General features: G+C 47.9%; 1 protein-coding gene across 2 annotated transcripts in view; it reads left to right on the forward strand.

Annotated features, from left to right (window-relative positions):
- Positions 1-21,298, forward strand: part of milt (trafficking kinesin-binding protein milt) — a 354,950-nt gene that overhangs the window by 169,032 nt on the left and 164,620 nt on the right. For both annotated transcript variants that reach the window (XR_012895561.1, XM_037424365.2), the window contains exon 7: positions 2,840-3,132. Coding sequence is in view for 1 of the 2 variants with exons in the window: in XM_037424365.2 (XP_037280262.2) it covers positions 2,840-3,132 (293 nt within the window). In the remaining variant the exon portion in view is untranslated. The remainder of the gene's footprint in view (positions 1-2,839; positions 3,133-21,298) is intronic.

The following is a 21,298-nucleotide window of genomic DNA, read 5'->3' on the forward strand; positions in this document are numbered from 1 at the left end:
AAGATCAACCCCAGGTCTTTTGTTACATGCAGCTCTTCCAGAGAAACGCGAAAGAAACACGGATTCACGTTAGAATAATTTCGTCCTACTAAAATGTATGTCGCTTCTCTTTTTATCATGAGCCGTAAGAGACTGGAATGCCTTAGATGAATTCATTGTTACTCAGCCTACGCTAGAATTATTCTCTGAACTCGTGGAAGAAGATGTTTGACGCGTACACATGTCCCTCTGTTTATAGTTATGTTATTTTGCTGTTGCTGTGGTATGCTTGATGTAATTGCTTACTGCATGTAAATTTAGATTGTGAACTTTTGTTTATACATGTATATGTATATTTCTTACAGAGTGCATAATTTGCTGTTCGCATTACTTGTGTACAGTCACGTATGAAATAACTCCCACCCCTGTAATAATCTTCCTGAGGGATTGGCAGTATTTGAAAATAAATCAAATAAATCACATGCGGGTATAGCGTTTAATGGGGCGGCTGACAGACTTGCTCAGAATGCTTTAGAACTTTCACCAATGAAGAAGGCTCTCAAGGACAATTGGCGTCCTTACGAGAAGCTGTCCGCAAGCATTTCCACTCATTATGGCTGATGCCTCACTAGCCATGTGTAACAAAAAGGCTATCAAGGGAAGAGCCCTGCTTGCTTCATTGCATCCGAACTGGATCAGCGCGTACAACAGCATGGCTCCACAAGATCAGACTCTCCGCGATGCCATTGTGCTCGAATCGCAAAGAAAGTGGTGATGTAGAACACTATTTGCTTAAGTGTCGTGAGCTTAAGAAGGAACGGCAAGGTTGATTCGAGGAACTTAAACATTTAGGTTCGCCATGTGGCAAGGTGAGTGGTATTGTGTTTCCGTGAGGTCACTGGCTCTTCAAGGAGCAAGTGTCATGGCTTCTCTTGAAATTTTTTAATGCTACAAACCTTGCATGTGACTGGTGATGAGTGACAATTATGTTTGGGGTATGGTGCAGCAAGATAGAGTACCGGCACAATGCTGCATGTGGAATAGCACAGAGGCAGCCAGCTTATGCAGGCTTACGTCGCGCTAAGTGCGACCTTTTATCAGCCTGCCCGTGCTTAGTTAAAAAAAGCAACAAACGAAAGGACGTTAGTTACAATTAGCAAAGAGGAAACCGGGCGGAGCCACTGCCTGCAAATTATGCAAGGCTAGATCTGCCGGCTGCCTACAACATCCTAATCCTAATTATGAGACAACTCACTCAGATTTAGCCACGATTCTGAGTGAGTGCGGGCGAGTAATATTTTGGTGATTACGAGTCTCAGTGAGTCCAGCTGAAGAAAAAAATTTTGCTGAGTCTAGATACGGCTTTACGAACGGCAGGGTGGCTAAACACTCCGATAACAGTGGCCTTGAAATTGGTCCGCATCTTATGTGTAGTTGTTGTACAACTGGCTTGTTACAACCACAAGGTAGAAGACCATGTTGCTCAGTTTTCCTGCCTGCTCCCAATTATTGAGTGCGCTCACAAACTCCTCAGTCGCAAGCCAGCCCTTCATGTCAGTACCATCTGTGCCAGTGATGACAGGTGGGTCTTGGATGGGAGGAACACTAGATCTAGTGGCTGTCAATGGGTGGCATCTTGAGGCACGAGTGATGGCAATGTACAGGATTGAAGCTCGAGCGGCATTGAAATTGTTTTCAGAGCACAGCACCTTCATCAATTGTAAAGGCCTTTATTGATTGCAGGAGCAAGGGCTGACCAATGGCTTCATTTATGGCTTTATCAACAGCTCAGATCACAGATTCAGAGAGTGAGCAGCTTTCACGGGCAATGCACAGTAAGGACAGATCCACCGGATGTCACTGAAGAGGGTGACGCATTTTAGTGTTTGTTCCTCTTTGCTACAACACCAATATACCGCATGATCGCTTCTGTACTCGGCGCCTTTTGATCTCGTACCTTCAAATATGAGTTATCAGAAGTTGCAATTTAGCACGGAAACTTTTATTTAAACAGACAACTCACAAGAAATGTTTTTTTTTATCCAAACTTTTTGTGAAAGAGTTTGCAAGGGAGGCTCCACCCAAATCACACCTCTAAGCAATCAATATTTTAAACTATGTGTTGAAGTGTATGTCAGTGTATTTGATTATAAATGTAAGGCAACACTAAGTTGACAGTGATGCTGAAACTAAGTGGATAGAACTGCAGTCAAACCCCTTTATAAGAGGCATGCTTCGGGTAACATTTTCTGTCTTTTATATGAGATGTCTCTTAAAGACAATCATCACATGCTACCCATCTATTCGGTGTTATGGCAGCGTGAACGAAGTGTCATGAAGGTAACATCTCGCAAAGGTATAAGTAAGGTACCTTAAATGCATTTTCTTACCGACCCGTATTTTACTGTAGGCACATCGGTGTCTTTTATATCTATGTGTCTCTGAGAAAGGGGTTCAACTGTATAGACAAGCATAAAAATGTGGCGCTCATTCATGACATATATTTTGCCCTTTTGGGTCACCCAGACGAAAATTTTCCTCAACCACCAAAACATTACTCACCCAGGCACGCTTAGAATCGTGACTCTATCTGAGTGAGCCTCTGTGACTCATTGAAAAGTCGGTGCTGGTGTTTCAGTGAAAAGCTCATGAATTAATTGGATTGAAGTGGAAAGTTGAACGTGATTGTGAACCAAGGCACACTGGAGGGCAAGAAGTGACCAGGACGATAAGACAACCTTCAATAAATTGGCAATGCTCCATTTTTTGTTGTAACAAACTTGTGAGAGTGAGACAGGAGGTTTTTTGAAGGAACAGTTGTTAGTGTTCTAGCTAAAGGCAGCGGTGGTGTAATGTGCAGCTTCGTGCGGAGGCTGAGGAGCTGCGGGCGCAGCTGGCCCTGAGCCGTGGCCTGCAGGAGCAGCAGTCGGAAGAGCTCCTGGAGGCCCGTTCCCGCTACCTAGACCTCAAGGAGGCTTTCCTCGAGCTGCAGGTGCAGCTGCGGCACCAGTCCCAGGATCAGCCTAGTCACAGCACCACAGCCATCTGGAACCAGTGCGCCAGTCAATCACTGTCCTTGGCATGCGAGCTGCAGGCCTGCATTGCTGACCAAGGAGACCAAGCTCCCACAGGCAGCACAGGAGATGGGTTTTCGTGAGTTGCTTCACTGTACCTCCATTGATAAAATCAGACACTCGAGGTAGGTGCTTCATCTCTTACCATCAGCATTTCACTTTACCATATATAGGTACAATTCTTATTTACAGAGATACTTGCAGCGCCGTGTCAGTCTTACACAAGGGGGAGGGGTCAAATGAAAAGGTCCACAGGTCAAAGATGCTGGTCAGCAAAGTGAAAAATGGTGAATACAACAAGAAAATACAGTGTGCGAATGACAGATTGATCATAAAATATGTATGTTGACATACATACCTTAAAGGAACCTACAACTGGCCAAAACGAGTGATTAGACAAGTTCTGATGGAAAGGAAAAGAGCGTGAATCACGGTGACAGGTGGCAGCATACTTTTGTGATCCGAGTATGATTTACATTTTTAAATCGCATTGAAAAGTAACCAAAACCGGTATGTCGCGCCCCTAGCGCAAGAGCTATGAACCACAAATATGAAGTCCTAATAGCTTTGCTGTGACTATTTAAAGCGTACTGGAATAAGGGCTTAAATTTCGATTATGTATTTTGTTTATTTTCGTTTGTTTCTATGTGGCTTACAAGGTAAAAGAAGTAAAGCATGAAAAGTGGTGCTGCTTTCGTGGCCTCTGCAGGAAAACAGGTGCAGTTGCACATGCGCGCGGCGGCACGGCGCTTCCAGAGTAGCTTGATTCCCGTAGTGTTAGGCGCTTTGGAAGAAGCACGTGAGCTTGTGAATGCGACCGCTGTGGCACCCGAAATGCCACCGACCAACTGGTCAGTGGAGAATCGCTACCGCTTCATGTGTGCTGCTGGTGGTGGCAATGGTGGCGCTCCGTCGCATTCTCCGCTACCACTGTCGTCCTTCGAAACATGTCACTCTAGCGCTACCTGATAGGTGTCCTAGTTTTGCGTTTGCATGCGAGTCGAAATTCGTTCCTCCAACTCACTCAACTTGTCAAGCGGTGACATATTGAAGCCGTCAAAGTACGGCCGCACGTGGATACGCGTGAATTGTCGATCACGTGTAAATGCGTCGCTTCGTTTTCGAAGACTTGGTTTAGCTCGACTGTGCACGGACAGAAATACCTGCATAAAAAGCCCGGGTAAAGTGCTGTAACTTTTGTTGTAAAATAATTTACGCCTAAACACAGGCTCCAATGCCTCGACAAAAGTGGCGATGGGGGCTTGTTGGTGAAACATTTGGAAGAAATATACGTAGCGCGAGGTGGCACGTCGTGCGACTGTAGGCTAGGAAGAAAGAATTACATCTAAAGGAGTAGATGCCATTTCGCCTTGTAAACCTGTGTATTCTCGCATTCCTGTTAAGCGTGTTTTGTCGTACCTGGGCAATAATTCGCTGTGTATTTTGCAGGGAGATAAGGAAGGTGGCTTCGCAGTTTTTTCGCGTTTATGCTTCTTGGAAAAAGCTAATGATGCTATTTTTAGGGTGTTCCATCTAAAAGATGGCGTATCGTCGAACAAAGTAAAAGCAAAGGCTATCCAATTGTGCAAAAACATGAACGTAGTTGGAACTCTAAAAAGTATTCAAAAAAGTAAGAAGAATAGCCTCAATGTATTTTTTAATGCAAAAACTCACAAAGTTAACACTCCTTTTTGAGTAATAGTCTCGGAAATAGGGACTTGGCAGAAAGAACTCGCTGCTTTTTTGTTAGACAAACTCAATCTTCTCGAAGTCTGAGATCCGTTTTCAGTCAAGAGTTCCGATTGTATTTTAAGGCTCATGGAAGCTCATGAAAATGAAGGGCTAAAAGCCTTCTCAATTGACGTGACAGACCTGTACTATTCCCTCCCCCATCCACAAATGCTAAAATGTGTTAGAAGTAGCATTGATGAATTTGGTGCTGTTAAGTTTTCTTCTGAGTCAGGCATATCCGTTGATAATTTTCTTACTCTGTTAGAATTTTATCTTACTTCGACGTTCATTAAGTGGAACAATGATATTCTTTTGCAAAAGCAGGGTTTATGTATCGGCTCTTGCATCGCGCCTGTCTTGAGCAATGTGTTTCTGGCAAAACTTGATAGAATTGTGGCATATCGTCTCGCAGAGACGACGGCTAAGAAAGTGTTCCGATATGTAGATGATTTTATTATTTTCAATGACAGCTCGAGGGAAAGTTTCCAAAGTGAGAGTACTAGTGTGTTGAATGTGTTTCGTGATGGTCTTAAGCCCCTTGAAGTGACAGTAGAATGGCCTAGCGACGGACGAATAAGGATTTTAGATTTAAGTGTTCAGTGTTCTGACAACCAGCTATGCTAGTGCTATGATCCGCGTGCTCAGAAAGCTTTACTCCCATTTCATTCCGGTCATTCCAAACTAACCAAGAGAGCCATCGCGACGACTTGCCTCAAAAACGCATTGAACAAGTCATGTGCGCACCTTATGAAGCAGAGCTTCCATAATCAGATCACACGTTTGCAAGGATCGGGCTATCCGGATCATGTTTTAGTTTCAGTTGCGGAAAAAGAGTTGAAAAGGATTCGCACAAGGTCAAGCCAATCTAATGTTCTATCGATTCACCGGCAAAATCAAGACGCACGGCCATAATTCCATATGTTCACCAGCTGTCACATAACCTTAAGAAAGTGGCACATCGGGACAATATTAGGGTGCTATTTTCAGTACGTGATAAACTTGGGAAGTTGTATGTGCTGACGAATCCGTCACGTGGGGAAAAGGTGTTGTGCACAAAAAGGCATACTCACAAATTTGTGGAGTGCATTTCGTTTGACATTTATCTTATTCTGTTCACATGTGGTAAAAAATATGTCGGCCAAACCAGTAGGTGTGTGAATGAGCGATTGAGAGAACACAATTACAAGGCGGATAAACTGCCGCGAGAAGGTTTTCTCGCTCTTCACATTCACGCGTGTGGGTGCCGGCCTTGTTCCAGAGTACAATCATTGTTGGTCGGCATAAGGATGAGATGACTCGGTTGATCATAGAAGCCGAACTTATTGATGCTCTTGGAGATGTATGTATTAGCAAGCCTTCAATTGCCTTGTCACCCAAGGAACTGGCGTTCCTGCGTACGCAGTGATACGTGATTTTATCTGTGTGGTTTTTTTGTTGTCCTATTTATAGTTTTTTTCTTGTAGGTAGATGACATTATCGTGCATTTATCTGAATACACGTGCTTATCTGCTTGCTCGCCTGACGATTATGGCTTAAAAGCGGCTTGGAGGTCGAAAATAAACATGTTGTTGCTAGTAGCGCTCTGTCCTCTCAGTCTATTCTTTCCTGTGTTGGTTCTTTCGCCTCGCGCTACATATATTTCTTTCCAATGCCTCAGTTACGAAATCGGGCAGGATGTCCTTGTGTGGTGGCGGCTTCTCATTTTTCGCAAGAGCTCTCTGAAATTCGCACCAGGATTCTGGGCCTTCAGGGCAAAGGTCATGCTTTGGTGCCTCGTCAGTTGAAGACATGTGGTTCAAAGTTGCTAGAACAGCCTTCTGCATACCTGGAACATCGTTCCTGTGGCTTCTCAATGCGTAGCCATTGTTTAAGGTGATCTTCTTTATCTTTTGTTGCGTAAGTCTGCCCTTTCCACCAAGTGAGCCACCTTGAGCTTTTTTTTTCTCTACAAGGGTATGTAAGGCATCTTCCATACGCTTGTGTACATGATTTATGCAGTCCTTTTCGGCCACCTTTATGAAGCCGTACACCTCTTTTTCTGTGAGTGCATGGAATGTCCTGCTGTCGCCGTCCAACAGCATTGTCGTATAACGAAGCTTGTGCTTTTCAAGTGACCACTCAAACAAGCGTAGTGCTGCCTCCACTTCCATCTGGCCAGCAGTACAATCAACATTCTTCTGGCACAGAGGGGCATGCTGAATGAGCCAGGCAGAATGTCCTGCTTCTCCTTCCTTGGGTCCTGTGGTGCGAGCCAGGCAAAAGTTTGATAGCACGATATGGTCTATCACGAGGCCACTATGCATCTCAACAATGCAGCCAACACATATATGCGAGCTATGTCCGCGCGTAAGCCAGGTGCCGTCATAAATGACGTCGACGTTTCCGGGCACGTTGTCGAACTCCGCATAGAGCTCCTTGACGCGAGCAACGCTCGCCGCTTCACATTCGGCAGCAGTCGCACAGCAGGCTTCTTTCATTATATTGTCACGGGGTCGTGACGTGGCCGAAGACAGGAGACTTCGTGTTGGGATTTAACTGTTTATTTGGGCGAACCTGTGCCCGGTAAAAGGAAAGTCCAATTACAGCAGCAGTCTCGCACAGATAGCAGTCTCGGACTGATAGCGGCGAACGGAGCATCGGCCTTCGATCAACAACTACTGACAAGTGGCGAAGCGCGTCGGCATTTATACTCTTGCCATCGAATGTTCTAGCGTTATCGCTGGCGGTGGCGTAGGTTCCAGAACAATCTGTACTGTTCGCACAGTGGGCGTGATCTTATCGAAATGATCTACTACAGTCCGGAACCTTCTGGAAAACTGCAGGCGCGGTTTGCGCTGAGAATCGTGTGGTGTTTTGGGACGATAACGAAAACTTGGGAAATGGAACGTGGCATTGCCCCCCTCTGAAAAAAGGCATCGTCCCGATGCTTTAACTAAAGATGAAGGTACAATAATAATGCAAGAAAGTACAATGAATAAATTGCGATGAAACAGTAATACAAAAAAAACACTGTTTAAGTTTGTTAACGCGCATGAAACGGCTTGAGGCGCGTGACATGCACGACTTCAGGTCGCGATCGGCGTCGTTGAGAGTTCGTGATGCCGTCGGGGACAACCTCGTAATCAAGTGGGCTGAGACGTCGAACCACCCTGTACGGTCCGAAGTAGCGTCGCAGAAGCTTTTCACTTAGTCCACGTCGGCGTATCGGCGTCCACACCCAAACACGTTGACCGGGCTGGTATTCCACGAAGCGTCGTCGAAGGTTGTAACGGTGGCTGTCTATCGTCTGTTGATTCTTGATACGGAGACGCGCAAGTTGTCGGGCTTCTTCGGCACGTTGAAGGTACTCGCTCACATCGAGGCTTTCTTCGTCAGTGACGTTGGGTAACACGGTATCGAGCGTCGTTGCCGGGCTCCTTCCGTAGACCAATTTGTATGGAGATATCTGCGTCGTCTCCTGCACCGCCGTGTTGTATGCGAAGGTCACATACGGAAGAATGGCATCCCACGTCTTGTGTTCGACATCGACGTACATTGACAGCATGTCGGCGATCGTCTTGTTAAGCCGCTCGGTGAGGCCGTTGGTCTGTGGGTGGTACCCTGTCGTCCGGCGGGGGTTTGTTTGACTGTATGCCAAGATCGCTTGAGTTAAGTCGGCAGTGAATGCTGTTCCTCTGTCGGTGATAAGGACCTCCGGGGCGCCGTGACGTAGGACGATATTTTCGACGAAGAACTTAGCTACCTCGGATGCACTGCCTTTTGGCAGGGCTTTTGTCTCGGCGTAGCGGGTGAGGTAGTCGGTAACTACCACGATCCACTTGTTTCCGAAAGCCGACGTTGGGAACGGCCCTAGTAGGTCCATACCAATCTGCTGGAAAGGTCGACAAGGTGGATCAATTGGCTGCAGAAGTCCCGCTGGCCTTGTCGGCGGTGTCTTGCGTCGCTGACAGTCCCGGCATGTCCTCACATAACGAGTGATGTCGGTGGTAAGACGTGGCCAGTAGTACCTTTCTTGTATCCTCGCGAGCGTGCGAGAAACACCGAGGTGCCCTGCCGTCGGATCGTCGTGTAGGGCCTGCAGGAGTTCTGGTCGCAGAGCTGAGGGCACCACAAGGAGGTACTTAGCTCGAAGCGGTGAAAAGTTTTTCTTTTGTAGAAGACCGTTTCGTAGGAAGAACGACGCAAGTGCGCGCTTGAATACCTTCGGGACTTCGGCGGTCCTGCCTTCGAGGTACTCTATTAGGGCCTTAAGTTCCGGGTCGGCCCGCTGTTGTTCAGCGAAGTCGTCTGTAGTTATCGTTCCCAAGAAGTAGTCGTCATCCGGGTCGTCAGGTAGCGGTTGCTCGACAGGCGCACAAGAGAGACAGTCGGCGTCGGAGTGTTTTTTGCCGGACTTGTAAATGACAGTAATGTCATATTCTTGAAGTCTCAGGCTCCATCGTGCGAGGCGACCCGAAGGGTCCTTCAAGGTGGCTAGCCAACACAAGGCGTGGTGGTCGCTCACAACTTTGAAGGGCCTGCCGTAGAGGTAGCGGCGAAATTTCGACGTAGCCCAGATGATGGCGAGGCACTCCTTTTCTGTTGTGGAATAATTTGCTTCTGCTTTGGATAGCGATCGGCTGGCGTAACCAATAACCCTTTCAAGTCCGTCAGCCCTCTGCACAAGAACGGCGCCAAGACCTACGCTGCTTGCGTCAGTATGTATTTCTGTCTCGGCGAATTCGTCGAAATGGGCAAGTAACGGAGGCGTCTGGAGGCGATGTTTAAGCTCCTGGAAAGCGTGTTCCTGTGGCATTTCCCACTTGAATTCCACGTCGGCCTTGGTAAGGTTAGTGAGAGAATCGGCGATGCGGGCGAAGTTTTTCACGAACCGCCTATAATAGGCGCACAGGCCCAGAAATCGGCGCACGGCCTTCTTGTCAGTGGGCGGCGGGAAGTTGGCGATGGCGGCTGTTTTCCGCGGATCGGGACGAACTCCAGACTTGCTGATAACGTGCCCCAGAAACAAGAGCTCCTCATACACAAATCTGCACTTTTCTGGCTTCAGTGTGAGTCCGGACGTCTTGATCGCTTGAAGTACAGCTTCAAGGCGCCGAAGATGCTCGTCGAAACTCGAGGAAAACACGACGACGTCGTCCAAGTACACAAGGCAAGTCTGCCACTTCAATCCTGCTAGTACTGTATCCATAACGCGTTGAAAAGTTGCAGGCGCTGAGCAAAGACCGAAGGGCATCACCTTAAACTCGAAGAGGCCGTCCGGTGTTATAAACGCCGTCTTCTCTCGGTCTCTTTCGTCGACTTCGATTTGCCAATAGCCAGTCTTGAGGTCCATTGACGAAAAGTACTTGGCGTTATGGAGCCGATCAAGTGCGTCGTCTATTCGTGGGAGAGGATACACGTCCTTTCTTGTGATTTTGTTCAGGCGGCGATAATCAATGCAGAAATGTAGGGTCCCATCCTTTTTCTTCACTAACACCACGGGGGACGCCCATGGGCTCTTGGACGGCTGGATAATGTCATCCCGCAGCATTTCATCAACTTGTCTCTTCATGGCCTCACGTTCTCGCGTCGAAACCCTGTACGGACTGTGACGGAGTGGTTTGGCATTTTCTTCGGTTATGATGCGATGTTTCGTGATTGGGGTCTGCCGAATTTTCGATGACGACGAAAAGCAATCTTCGTATTGCAGGAGCAGGGCCTTGAGCTGTGCTTGCTTATCGTTCGGAAGTCTGGGATTGACGTCGAAAGCTATGGGAGGGGCTTGGTTCCTCTGAGCAGGTTCCGCAGAATCGGCGAGGGCGAAAGCACTGGTGGCTTCGACAATTTCTTCGATGTATGTGACCGTTGTTCCTTTGTTCACATGTTTGTACTCGTTGCTGAAATTCGTGAGCATAACCGTTGCTTTGCCTCTTCGCAGCTCTGCAATTCCTCTTGCGACGCAAATATTTCGGGTGACCAACAGATGCTGACTGCCTTCAACGACGCCTTCCAAGTCAGGTGATTTAGGAGCGCCGACTGAAATAATGACGCTTGAACGAGGCGGAATGGTGACTTGTTCTTCCAGCACATTCAAGGCATGGTGTCCTGACGGCGTGCGCGGCGGTAGTGCTTCTTCTGTGGATAACGTTATCGACTTTGTTTTTAGGTTGATGACAGCACCATGGAGGCATAAGAAGTCCATGCCAAGGATGACATCTCTCGAGCAACGCTGTAGGACTACGAAGTCTGTAGGCTAAATACGGCCGTTAATGATGACTCTCGCTGTGCAGATTCCTGCAGGCGTTACGAGATGACCTCCAGCTGTGCGGATTTCAGGGCCTTTCCAAGCTGTCCTAACTTTCTTTAACTTCGCGGCGAACGACCCACTGATGACAGAATAGTCAGCTCCAGTATCGACGAGAGCAGTCACACTGTGGCCGTCGATAAGAACGTCGAGGTCGCTAGTTCGCCGTCTCGCATTACAGTTACGGCGTGGCGTCGGGTCACGGCTGCGTCGGCTTGTTCCGCTGCTTTCATGTTGCGTCGTCAGGCCACCTTCGGTAAGTGAGCTTTCGCCGTCAGGGCTTTGCCTGGTTGGCGTTGTGTTCGGAAAGCTCCGTCGCGGCGGCGTCGGCGTCGGAGGATCTTCGGTAGTTCGTCGCACAGCAACCGCACCTCCACCGGTTGCTGCCCGCCCCGCCGCGGTGGTCTAGTGGCTAAGGTACTCGGCTGCTGACCCGCAGGGCGCGGGTTCGCATCCCGGCTGCGGCGGCTGCATTTCCGATGGAGGCGGAAATGTTGTAGGCCCGTGTGCTCAGATTTGGGTGCACGTTAAAGAACCCCAGGTGGTCTAAATTTCCGGAGCCCTCCACTACGGCGTCTCTCATAATCATATAGTGGTTTTGGGACGTTAAACCCCACATATCAATCAATCAAATCAACCGGTTGCTGCCCTTAGTTTCCCGGATACGGGCTAGGAGACCGGCCCCGCGTTGGGCCGGAGTACTGCCGGGGGTGCGGTGACATGCGGCGGCTGGGCGACGGCGAACGGGAAGGACTTCGTGGTCTCCATTGAGTTTCTGTCAGGTAGTCGGCGATGTCACGTGGCCGTTCCCCTGGCTGCGGACGTGGTGCATCAACGGCGAAGCCACGCAGTCCCATCTGTCGGTACTGGCAACGGCGGTAAGTGTGCCCGGCCTCGCCGCAGTGGTAGCACAGTGGGCGGTGGTCAGGGGTGCGCCAGACGTCGGTTTTTCTCGGCGCACTGCGCTGGCCCGCTGGCGAACGGTAGGTCGTCGGTGGGGGTGGTGGCGGCAGTGGTGTCTGGCGAAGGAAGTGCGACGGGGCGGCGTTTCGGAGTGAACGGGGAGGAGCGTTGTGGCGCACTGCAGCGGCGTAGCTCATAGTTTCTGGCTCGAACAGTGGTGTTTGGGGAACTCGAAGCGATTGCCGAACTTCTTCTCGCACAATGTCGGCAATCGAATCCACTTGAGATTGCGCCGAAGGCAACAGTTTGCGCAGCTCTTCCCGCATGATCGCTCGGATCGTTTCACGCAGGTTGTCGGAGTCACTGGCTTGAGCAGCAGCGCATTCTGGAGTCAGGCGACGATTATACTGTCTTGTGCGCATGTCCAGGGTTTTTTCGATGGTGGTCGCTTCGGCTACAAATTCTTGGACGGTTTTCGGTGGGTTTCTCATCAGTCCCGCAAAGAGCTCCTGTTTGACCCCTCGCATGAGGAAACGAACTTTTTTCTCCTCAGGCATGTCTGGGTCAGCGTGACGGAATAGTCGGGTCATATCTTCTGTGAAAATGGCGACATTTTCATTTGGTAGCTGAACCCGGGTCTCTAATAAAGCAGCGGCCCTCTCTTTGCCAGCGACGCTCGCGAACGTTTGCAGGAATGCGCCGCAGAAAACATCCCACGTTCGGAGCGTGGACTCCCGATTTTCGAGCCAGGTCCTTGCGGTGTCTTCCAAATAAAAGAACACACGACGCAGCTTTTCGTCATGGTCCCAGTGGTTGAGGGCGGCCACACGGTCGTATGTTTCTAGCCAGGACTCCGGGTCTTCGAACGATGACCCATGGAAAATCGGTGGTTCCCTGGGTTGATGCATGACCATCGTGGGCTGGGACGCTGCGGTTGTCATTGTCGCTGCAGTCGCGGTCATGGCCTTGGTCTTCCGCGCCTTGTCTTGCAGAAGCCCGTACTCCGGTGGTAGCCCTTGCTGTCGGCGGCTTGTTCGCTGCTCCTGGTTGGCGTCGGTATCTTCTCCGCGACGTGGGCTGGGTTCACGGCTTGACGGGGGCGTCCGGTACATGAACGAAGCAGCAACTCCACCAGATGTCACGGGGTCATGACGTGGCCGAAGACAGGAGACTTCGTGTTGGGATTTAACTGTTTATTTGGGCGAACCTGTGTCCGGTAAAAGGAAAGTCCAATTACAGCAGCAGTCTCGCACAGATAGCAGTCTCGGACTGATAGCGGCGAACAGAGCATCGGCCTTCGATCAACAACTACTGACAAGTGGCGAAGCGCGTCGGCATTTATACTCTTGCCATCGAATGTTCTAGCGTTATCGCTGGCGGTGGCGTAGGTTCCAGAACAATCTGTACTGTTCGCACAGTGGGCGTGATCTTATCGAAATGATCTACTACAGTCCGGAACCTTCTGGAAAACTGCAGGCGCGGTTTGCGCTGAGAATCGTGTGGTGTTTTGGGACGATAACGAAAACTTGGGAAATGGAACGTGGCAATATTCATGTGGCTTTGGTAACTCTTGTGGTGAAGCACTCGATGCGAAATATTCATCCCGGCGAAGAAGTTCGACAGAGCCGTTGCCCCCTTGCCCATACTGTTGATGGCCTTCATGGCACGCATATTAACTTCTAACAGCCTTATTTTGGCATCGGTCTCGTCGGCTATATGTGGGGACGAAAAACGCTCTTCACGAAAGTCACAACTGCCGCACGTGACTATGAGCTTCGAACACAGCCCGTACTCTTTCTTGGCCTTCGAAATAGTGACACTTCTTTCACCGCATTCTGGGCACGCGACAAGTCCAGAGAACAAGCGTATCGCCGCCAGATCAACAATAACAAATTCTGTCCCGTTTTCTTTGCCACCATCCTCCAGATCAATATCTAGTAACTCGAACTTACGTTTCGTCGCGCACTGCAATGCGAGTGATGCCTTCAAACCCGCTGCATTTCTCGCGCACTCAGCAAACTCGTCCGCCGAATAAAACGCCGTGTCAATGCGATCTAGGATGCTGCTGGAAGTGCAAGATGACGATCCGACGACGACACAATCCGATGAGGTGCTGCTGCAAGGCACAGGAGAGCGCACCGCTTCGGACACAAGCGGCCGCGGCTGCGTGCCGTCGTCAGAATGCGCCTCTTGGGCTTCGGACACAAGCAGCCGCGGCTGCACGTCGTCGTCGGAATGCGCCGCTTCGGCGGCATCAGGTGAAATCGGCTGCACGTTGTCGGCGCTTTCTTCTGGCGGGCGTTCCACAGGCGCCTTCGTTTCTTGCCGTACGCTTGGCACGTCTTCTTCTTTAGATGAGCGTCTTCAATCATGCCGGCAAAAGACGGAAAGTCGGTGCGTCGGTCGCGTAGCACAAGCAGGCACGTGCGGGAAGCAGACGAACAACGTGCGCGAACGAGAACCGGCGGCCGACGAGCATTATACAAAAAAAAAAGCGCGGGCAACTTTGGCCGTATCAGCCAATGGGAAACGAGGAATAGGGGGCTCGCCTGGTGCGCGCGCGCTACGGCCAATCAGCGGCCCGGAAGGGGGCTCGGGAAAAGGGGCGAGGGCAGCCATTCTGTTTAAGCGACGCCATTTTGAAGGGTGGCAAAATGCACACAAAGGAATCAGCTTCAAAACAAGCCCAAGATGGCGGCGATCGGCCGACTGCCTCGCCGGCGGCGCGCGCGGAAAGTTTGAACAAATTTGACCTGCCGTAGGTTGTTTTGCGGCTCCCGTGGCGACTTCATAATCAATTTTAATTCATTTACTGATCGAACTCAGTGTTCGAAATTTTGAGGACACATGCTTATAGGTCTAAAATTTTCAAATATCGCATTTTCTCAAAATCGACTTTTTGCCCTTTTTTCACCATTCTAAGACCCGCATCCCCCCTTAATAGACCTTTATAGACTTCTTCAAGCGGATGACTGCTTTTTCAGTTTCAGCAGCTTTTTTGAGTCCGTTATCGTAAGGATTAAAGAAGCGGTGCAGCAGTTCTGTCGCATCTAGCGCTTGTGCAGGCGTTAGTACGTCGGGTTCGCCAACATTAGGCCCCGGGTCGTCACTGTCATGCACCCCCGTCCCCGTGCGTACAATTTCCGCATCTCACAACTATTTCGTTGTCACCGCGTCAGCATCAGCACTGGCGTACGTGCCGAAACTGTTGCAGTTTGGCACAACGCTGACGTCAAGGACGTCTGGGCTTGGTCACCCATGGAACCCTCACTGGCGACATTACTTAAACCTTCTGTGCTTTTTTTTTTCTCGACGCCGGAGTCAACGGTTTTCAACATTGCCGACTTCTGCTCGATTGTTATATTTTTTTGCTTGCGTTTGTCGCTGCTGTTGTCTATCCCGTGTCTGGCAGCGGAAAGTAATAGAGGTGGTGTTGCTCTTCCACCGCGAACGATAAGGAACAAATCCACAATCTTCGTCAATCCAGCGTGAAGCTGAAAACAGTGATGTGAACCTAGGACCACGTTTTATTCCTAGAATTAGCCTCAAAAAATTTTCTTAATTGCAAAAAATTTCCCAGATTATTTTTTAATGACATTGTTCAGGCTAACTGACTCCTAATTAAGTATTAAGATAGTGCGCTCTGTGACCGAATTGTCATGCATCTTTTTAAAAGTAAGGTGACCCGTATTAACCACTTCTAAGGTCTCTGTTTCTACATGTCCAGTAAAGTCACATATCAAGTGGAGTCGCATACCGCAGATGACACCAGTTGCTCCAGACTGATTTGTCCGTAAAGTTAACTTCGAACACACATTGAAGACATAGATGTGATCATTCGGGTCAACTGCAAGTCTGTAGCACCTTTTTAGGAGCAAAGCTCCTCTTAGTTTAACCTCGTCAGGTGTAACCGGCAGTATTTGCCGATATTAAAGGTGCTGTCTCATAGGAGTACATACAAACTGCAGTTGAGTGAGGATATTCTAGATGGCGCTGTACCACTACTGCCCGATTGGCTGCTGCACGGGTTATGTCTGGGTATGCGGGGAACGAGTGCCTCTCTCAGTCTCTTGGATTGCAGCCATACATATGGGGCATGGACAAAGCGGATCGGCAAGCGTGGAAGGCCACAGCGGATCGTGCTTGTCATGCTTGCTTGTCGTGTGGGCGGGTCAACCAGTTGCACAGGAGAGGGGAGGCGGCTGATGTGCACGCTTGCGTGAGTTGCTGCGCAAGCCACTCCATTAGTTCCTGAGTAAAGAAGATGCAGGGAGACTCGTACCTGTGCGCGTGTTGGCAGGTGGCTCCCGGCCAGCGCAAGGCAGGAGTTTTGAATAACCGCAGCTGTGATGAGATGTAAACCATTGTGCTCTACAAGATATTCAGTTGACGTGTACCAAAATGATCAGTGAATGCTTGTTGGGAACAAAGGATGGTTCGTTATATTCATTGTGAGGAAAATCTTGTTTTTTAAAAATGAGGCTTTAAATACATGGGTGTCTATGAGAATTTCAAGGGGAGTTATGATTGCTTTGTTTATCAATTAGTTCGTTATATCCCGCTTCATTATAATGAGGTTCTACTGTATAAGGAAGTCTGTTACAGCAAAGTTTACTCCACTATGAACAATTTTTTATTCTTTGTCAGCCACCCGTAGAGAGCAATGTGAAAAAACTTTTGCCAAATAAAATCTTTTGTTGGATGTTTCCCCTTCAATAAAGTTTTCCTGAGTGCTACCACATAAGGAAAAGGAACTTGCCTAGGTTCGCTGAATTATTTCACTAGCAACTCAACTTGTTTCAGTAGACTTCCACAGGCGTGTGACACCATCGCAACATGTGTGCTTTCATCGAAGACAAGCTTTCTGCCATAGGGTTGACAGGCGGGCTAGTTGGTACAAATTCATAATGAAATAATTGGAAGCGCAAACCAACGCGCTTCCAATTTGCACTTCCAATTATTCCAATTATTCCAATTATTATGGTTTGCACTTCCAATTATTCCATTATGAAGCTTTCTGCCACCACAGGTACATCGGTGACAGATCGCCCATACATATGGTGCTGCTGGTGGATTCAATGCAATTGCGTGCTGCGGTAAAATTGTTGTTCAGGAACTCCCGCCATGTTTATGACGCAGCACTTAATATAAAGCTACCCCTTCTTGTTGCTAGCCCATTGTGAATGTAAACTACAGTGTAATGAAGGCGCACACACAACTAGTGTGCACTTAGGCCAAGCATAACTGCATTCCGCTACTATTGCTGTGAACGCAAATGCAGTTGAAGCAATGCGACCCTAGACAACCACGAAAGTACGCGCAAGGGTTTAAGGCTGTGAACAAAACTGCATTAGCTGCTTTGATAGATAGCAACATCGCAGTTTTGAAAGCACCGTCGCTGTCACCGTGCTCCTATGCAAAACTATATTCTGCTGCAACAGCTGCGAGCAGAAATTCAGTCGTGTTGATGCGATCCTATATGCATTTTAAACATCAGGTGCAATGTGGAAACTAGAGTAGAACTTCGATTATACGTCCCCCGATTTTCTGACCAGCCCCATTTCATGGCGAATCGGTTTGGTCCCGAGAAAATCCCCATGTAAGTAATGTACTAAAAAAAATTAGTTATACAACGCAGTTTTACGCTGACTCCGCGTGTGATGCCTTTCAAATTCTGTCCAAAAGAAAAAACCATCTTAACTATAATCAAACATTGTTGAAATATTGAAGAGTGCAAATTATGAACTTGCATTCCCCTAGGTAGACGATTACAAAAATAGATAGCGAAACAGGATGTCTTCTTAGAATGGAAAACTTATTCCCCTTGAAGTTCATGCACTTCTACATATGCCTTGATCGCGTGCTTACATATCCGTAGTCCTTACCTAGTCGAACTCTATCCACACAGAGTAGCGTCAGTCGGCCAAAAAGCTGATATTTTCACATTTTAGGTCCATGGAGAACTTTTCGTGGTCGACATACAGCTGATCTTCTGCCTTTGTCGCACCTGCAGTCACAGGCATGGGCATGCATAAGGGTGCAACACAGCTATTTTCACCATGAAAAATTACTTTCACTTGACGGCAACGCTCATAATAATAGCAGGACATCACTTCAGTAAACTTCTTCAAGAAGAACTTTATAAAGACGAATTCTTGCTTAACATGAACACCGGGTTGTTTGGTTCATGGGGCCATTCAGGTAAACAAAAGAAAGCAAAGAAAAAAAAAACCTCATGGTGCAAAGACTGAAGGCAAATCGAAAGCAAATCGTGACGTGGAGGCAGAACGCAAGATGCATCAAAGCATAAAGCTGTATCTCCCTCACTCCTGGCTTTTAAATGGAGAGAGGGCTGGCTTTATCAGCAAAGAGAACAACAAAACGCATTAGTTCTGCGTTCTTCGATTCCCCAACAGGAGTACAGTGGACAAGAGATCAACGCAAGAGCTTAGTCAGAGGGGAAAATGCAAAGAAAGGGGGCGAAAAAAAAATGCCAAATGAAAGTGAAAATGAGAACAAAGATATGAAGGATAGTTAAAATCACATGAAACAGAAACCACATATGTGGCACTAGCACTCTCATCGGAGGAGCCAAACGCATTGTCATGGCCATCATGTAGTGGCACCTGAGCACATGTGGTCAGTTAGCGTTGTTTTGCATAGGGCCTGTGTGCGTCGTATCTGTTCCCACTGAAATGCAGCAAATTCTGATGTGCCACTTTCATTATGAAAGTGCACGACAACATAAGGTCATATTTCACACTAAATATAGCTGCATCATGTCTTTAGTGTGTGCCTGAGGCTTGTGATCGTGAGTAGCGTGAATGGAGCTCTCCAGCTGCATGTCGTTCAGGATGTAGTGTACACGTATCCCAAACAAGTACGGCCACTAGCTGGAGTTCGTCTTACCGAGCAGCAGGGCACGCGTTAATCGTCGCCTCTGCACACGCACGTTTGGACAGCCATGGTGCCGAGCGCAGCATGGCAAGAACACAGTACTGCTCTCAACAGGTCGCAACACTTTATTGTCTGCGGCAGCCAAAAACGCACTACAGAGCCGGTTGCAACTGGGGCGGCGGGAAAGCAAATAGGCTTATCCACGCCCTGGGCAAGAAGTACTACACAGTGTGCTGCGAAGCACGTCTTCATAAGCAAAAGTGATTAACAGTGACACCGAGACAACAGGGCCTGGTCGCTTAAGCGAGGGCCAAACTCTGCTCGCAATGGCTTTGAGAGATACGAGTCGGTGTAGTACGACCACGCGTGAAGACATCGCATCGCTCTTCAGCAAAGCGTTCGAAAGGGGCAATAAAAGGTGAGCATTTGCTGCTGGCGCAAGGCACTGTTGGCGAAGTTTGGGCGAGCCCCAAACGAAAGGAGTCGACAGACGAGAAAGAAATGCATGCTCATTTTATGTCGTTCCGGTGAAATTTTCCAACATCCAACACGTGCGCGCGCCAAACGTCCCGAGAGATTTTGTGCACTGCGCCACAGTCAACATTTGCTACAGGGTGAGAGGGGTTAATTGTCACTCCCGCTCCCCAATGCGACAGACAGCGGAGGAGGGGAGAGTCATGTCAGGGCATGAGAATGGCAGAAATAGGTGGCAAATCCCATGCAATGGCTGCGGGCTAGCCTCAATTCCCACAGCGAAAAGTTACTGCGGGCTGTAGATAAGAAAATATCCGAACCTCACAGAAAAACTTGCAGACTTTCACAAACAACTTGGCATATATTGGTTTTGTCAAGGTAGCAGTATGCAGAGGAGGCATATCCAAAAGTGATAGCAAAGCCAGTAAAACAGCCTCTCAGAAGGTGAACAGCCAGAAGAATAAATTTTTCATTATTTGAAGAAAAATTGGGCTTTTTCTTTTTGTCTTTTTATGATCATCAAAATAGGCTTGTGCTGCAGTTTTATTGTTAAAATGTGATAGCAATTTATTCAAGAGCATATTTATTATTAACTCACATAATCAAGTATTTGTTAGATTAGTCTGAATACTCTATCAAAAGCATAATTTTTATCAAACTGAGCCAAATAAATGCTTCTTCTTGTTTTTTTCCTCCCCATTGTAAATGTTTTTCGTTAAGTTTCCTAGTAGCAACATATTTTGGTGTAATTGGCATATTAGCATTTGGTTTTTGGAGGCATTTCTGATAAGACAAAGTCCTGATAAGAGGAACAAATGATTGTGGGCCCTTCAAGTTCGTCTTAAAGGCAGTCTACTGTAGTTGCACTTCACAAGCCAACAAGTTACAATGAAGACAGCTCAGTTAGCTCAGTTGTGTAGGATGGCATTCCGCTCAAACTTGTAGTCCGTCGTCATTATGTGATAGCGATAACACTGCGCCTGACTCTTCTGACAAGAGGGTGTTGGCAACGCCGTTGCATTTTCACATGCGGGCAATTTTTGGACTCAGTTTATCGGTGGAAAGACGCACACTGGGTTAGATTTTTTCAAAGTTGGGAATAAAGATGTGCTCGCACCTCCTCCAACTAAGTAATGCTGCCATTAGTTGCCACTGGCAAGGATAATTTAATCTACCTTCCTTGCAGAGGCACATAGTCGTGCCGTGGGCTTCGCAGGCAGCCTGTACCTGTTTTTCTGGCATGGTTGGGTGTCACTACCTATAATTTTAGTTTTTCGGTAATACGGGGGTTTTGCGTGGTCCCCTAAAAGTCATACAGTCGGGGTTCCACTGTACACAAGAAGTTCGGTCAGAAAAACAACTCCACGTGTCTCGAAGTCAGCTCTTATTGTGAATGTTCAAGCGAGCAGAGCACAAGCCTGTATATGACATGACGTGCTTCTATTTGACGTGTTATACGGTTGTAGTAACAACCGTTTAAAGGGTTTGCTCACATGTAAGTTCTAAAACATGATAATTTATTACCAAGCCTAGAAAGGAAAAAAAAAAAAAATCTTTTAGGAAGTAACAACATTGTACTATTTCTTATTGCGAATGCTTCGACTGGAAGAAGTCTTGCTAACCTCCACATTGTTGCACCCGATGTGTCTAGCCTCCACATTGTTGCACCCGATGTATTAAATAGAGCATATGCGACCATGGAAGTACATGCACAGACTCAGAGCAATCCCACTTGCCAATGGACGGCAAAGAAAGCTGCAGTTAGCGCTATGATGGATAGCAACGACATAGTTCTGAAGGCACAGACATGGCCAGCGTGCACCTATACCAAGGTAACTACTAGGCCTGTGAAAATATTCGAAATGTCGAATAAAATTTCGAATATTTCTTTAGTGTTTGCTATTTGATTTGTTTCGCATGGGAATTTGACTGTTCGAACTTCCCGAAGACAAGTATA

This window comes from Rhipicephalus microplus, chromosome 5 (genome assembly GCF_043290135.1).
Source record: "Rhipicephalus microplus isolate Deutch F79 chromosome 5, USDA_Rmic, whole genome shotgun sequence".
NCBI classification, from domain to species: Eukaryota; Metazoa; Arthropoda; class Arachnida; order Ixodida; family Ixodidae; genus Rhipicephalus; species Rhipicephalus microplus.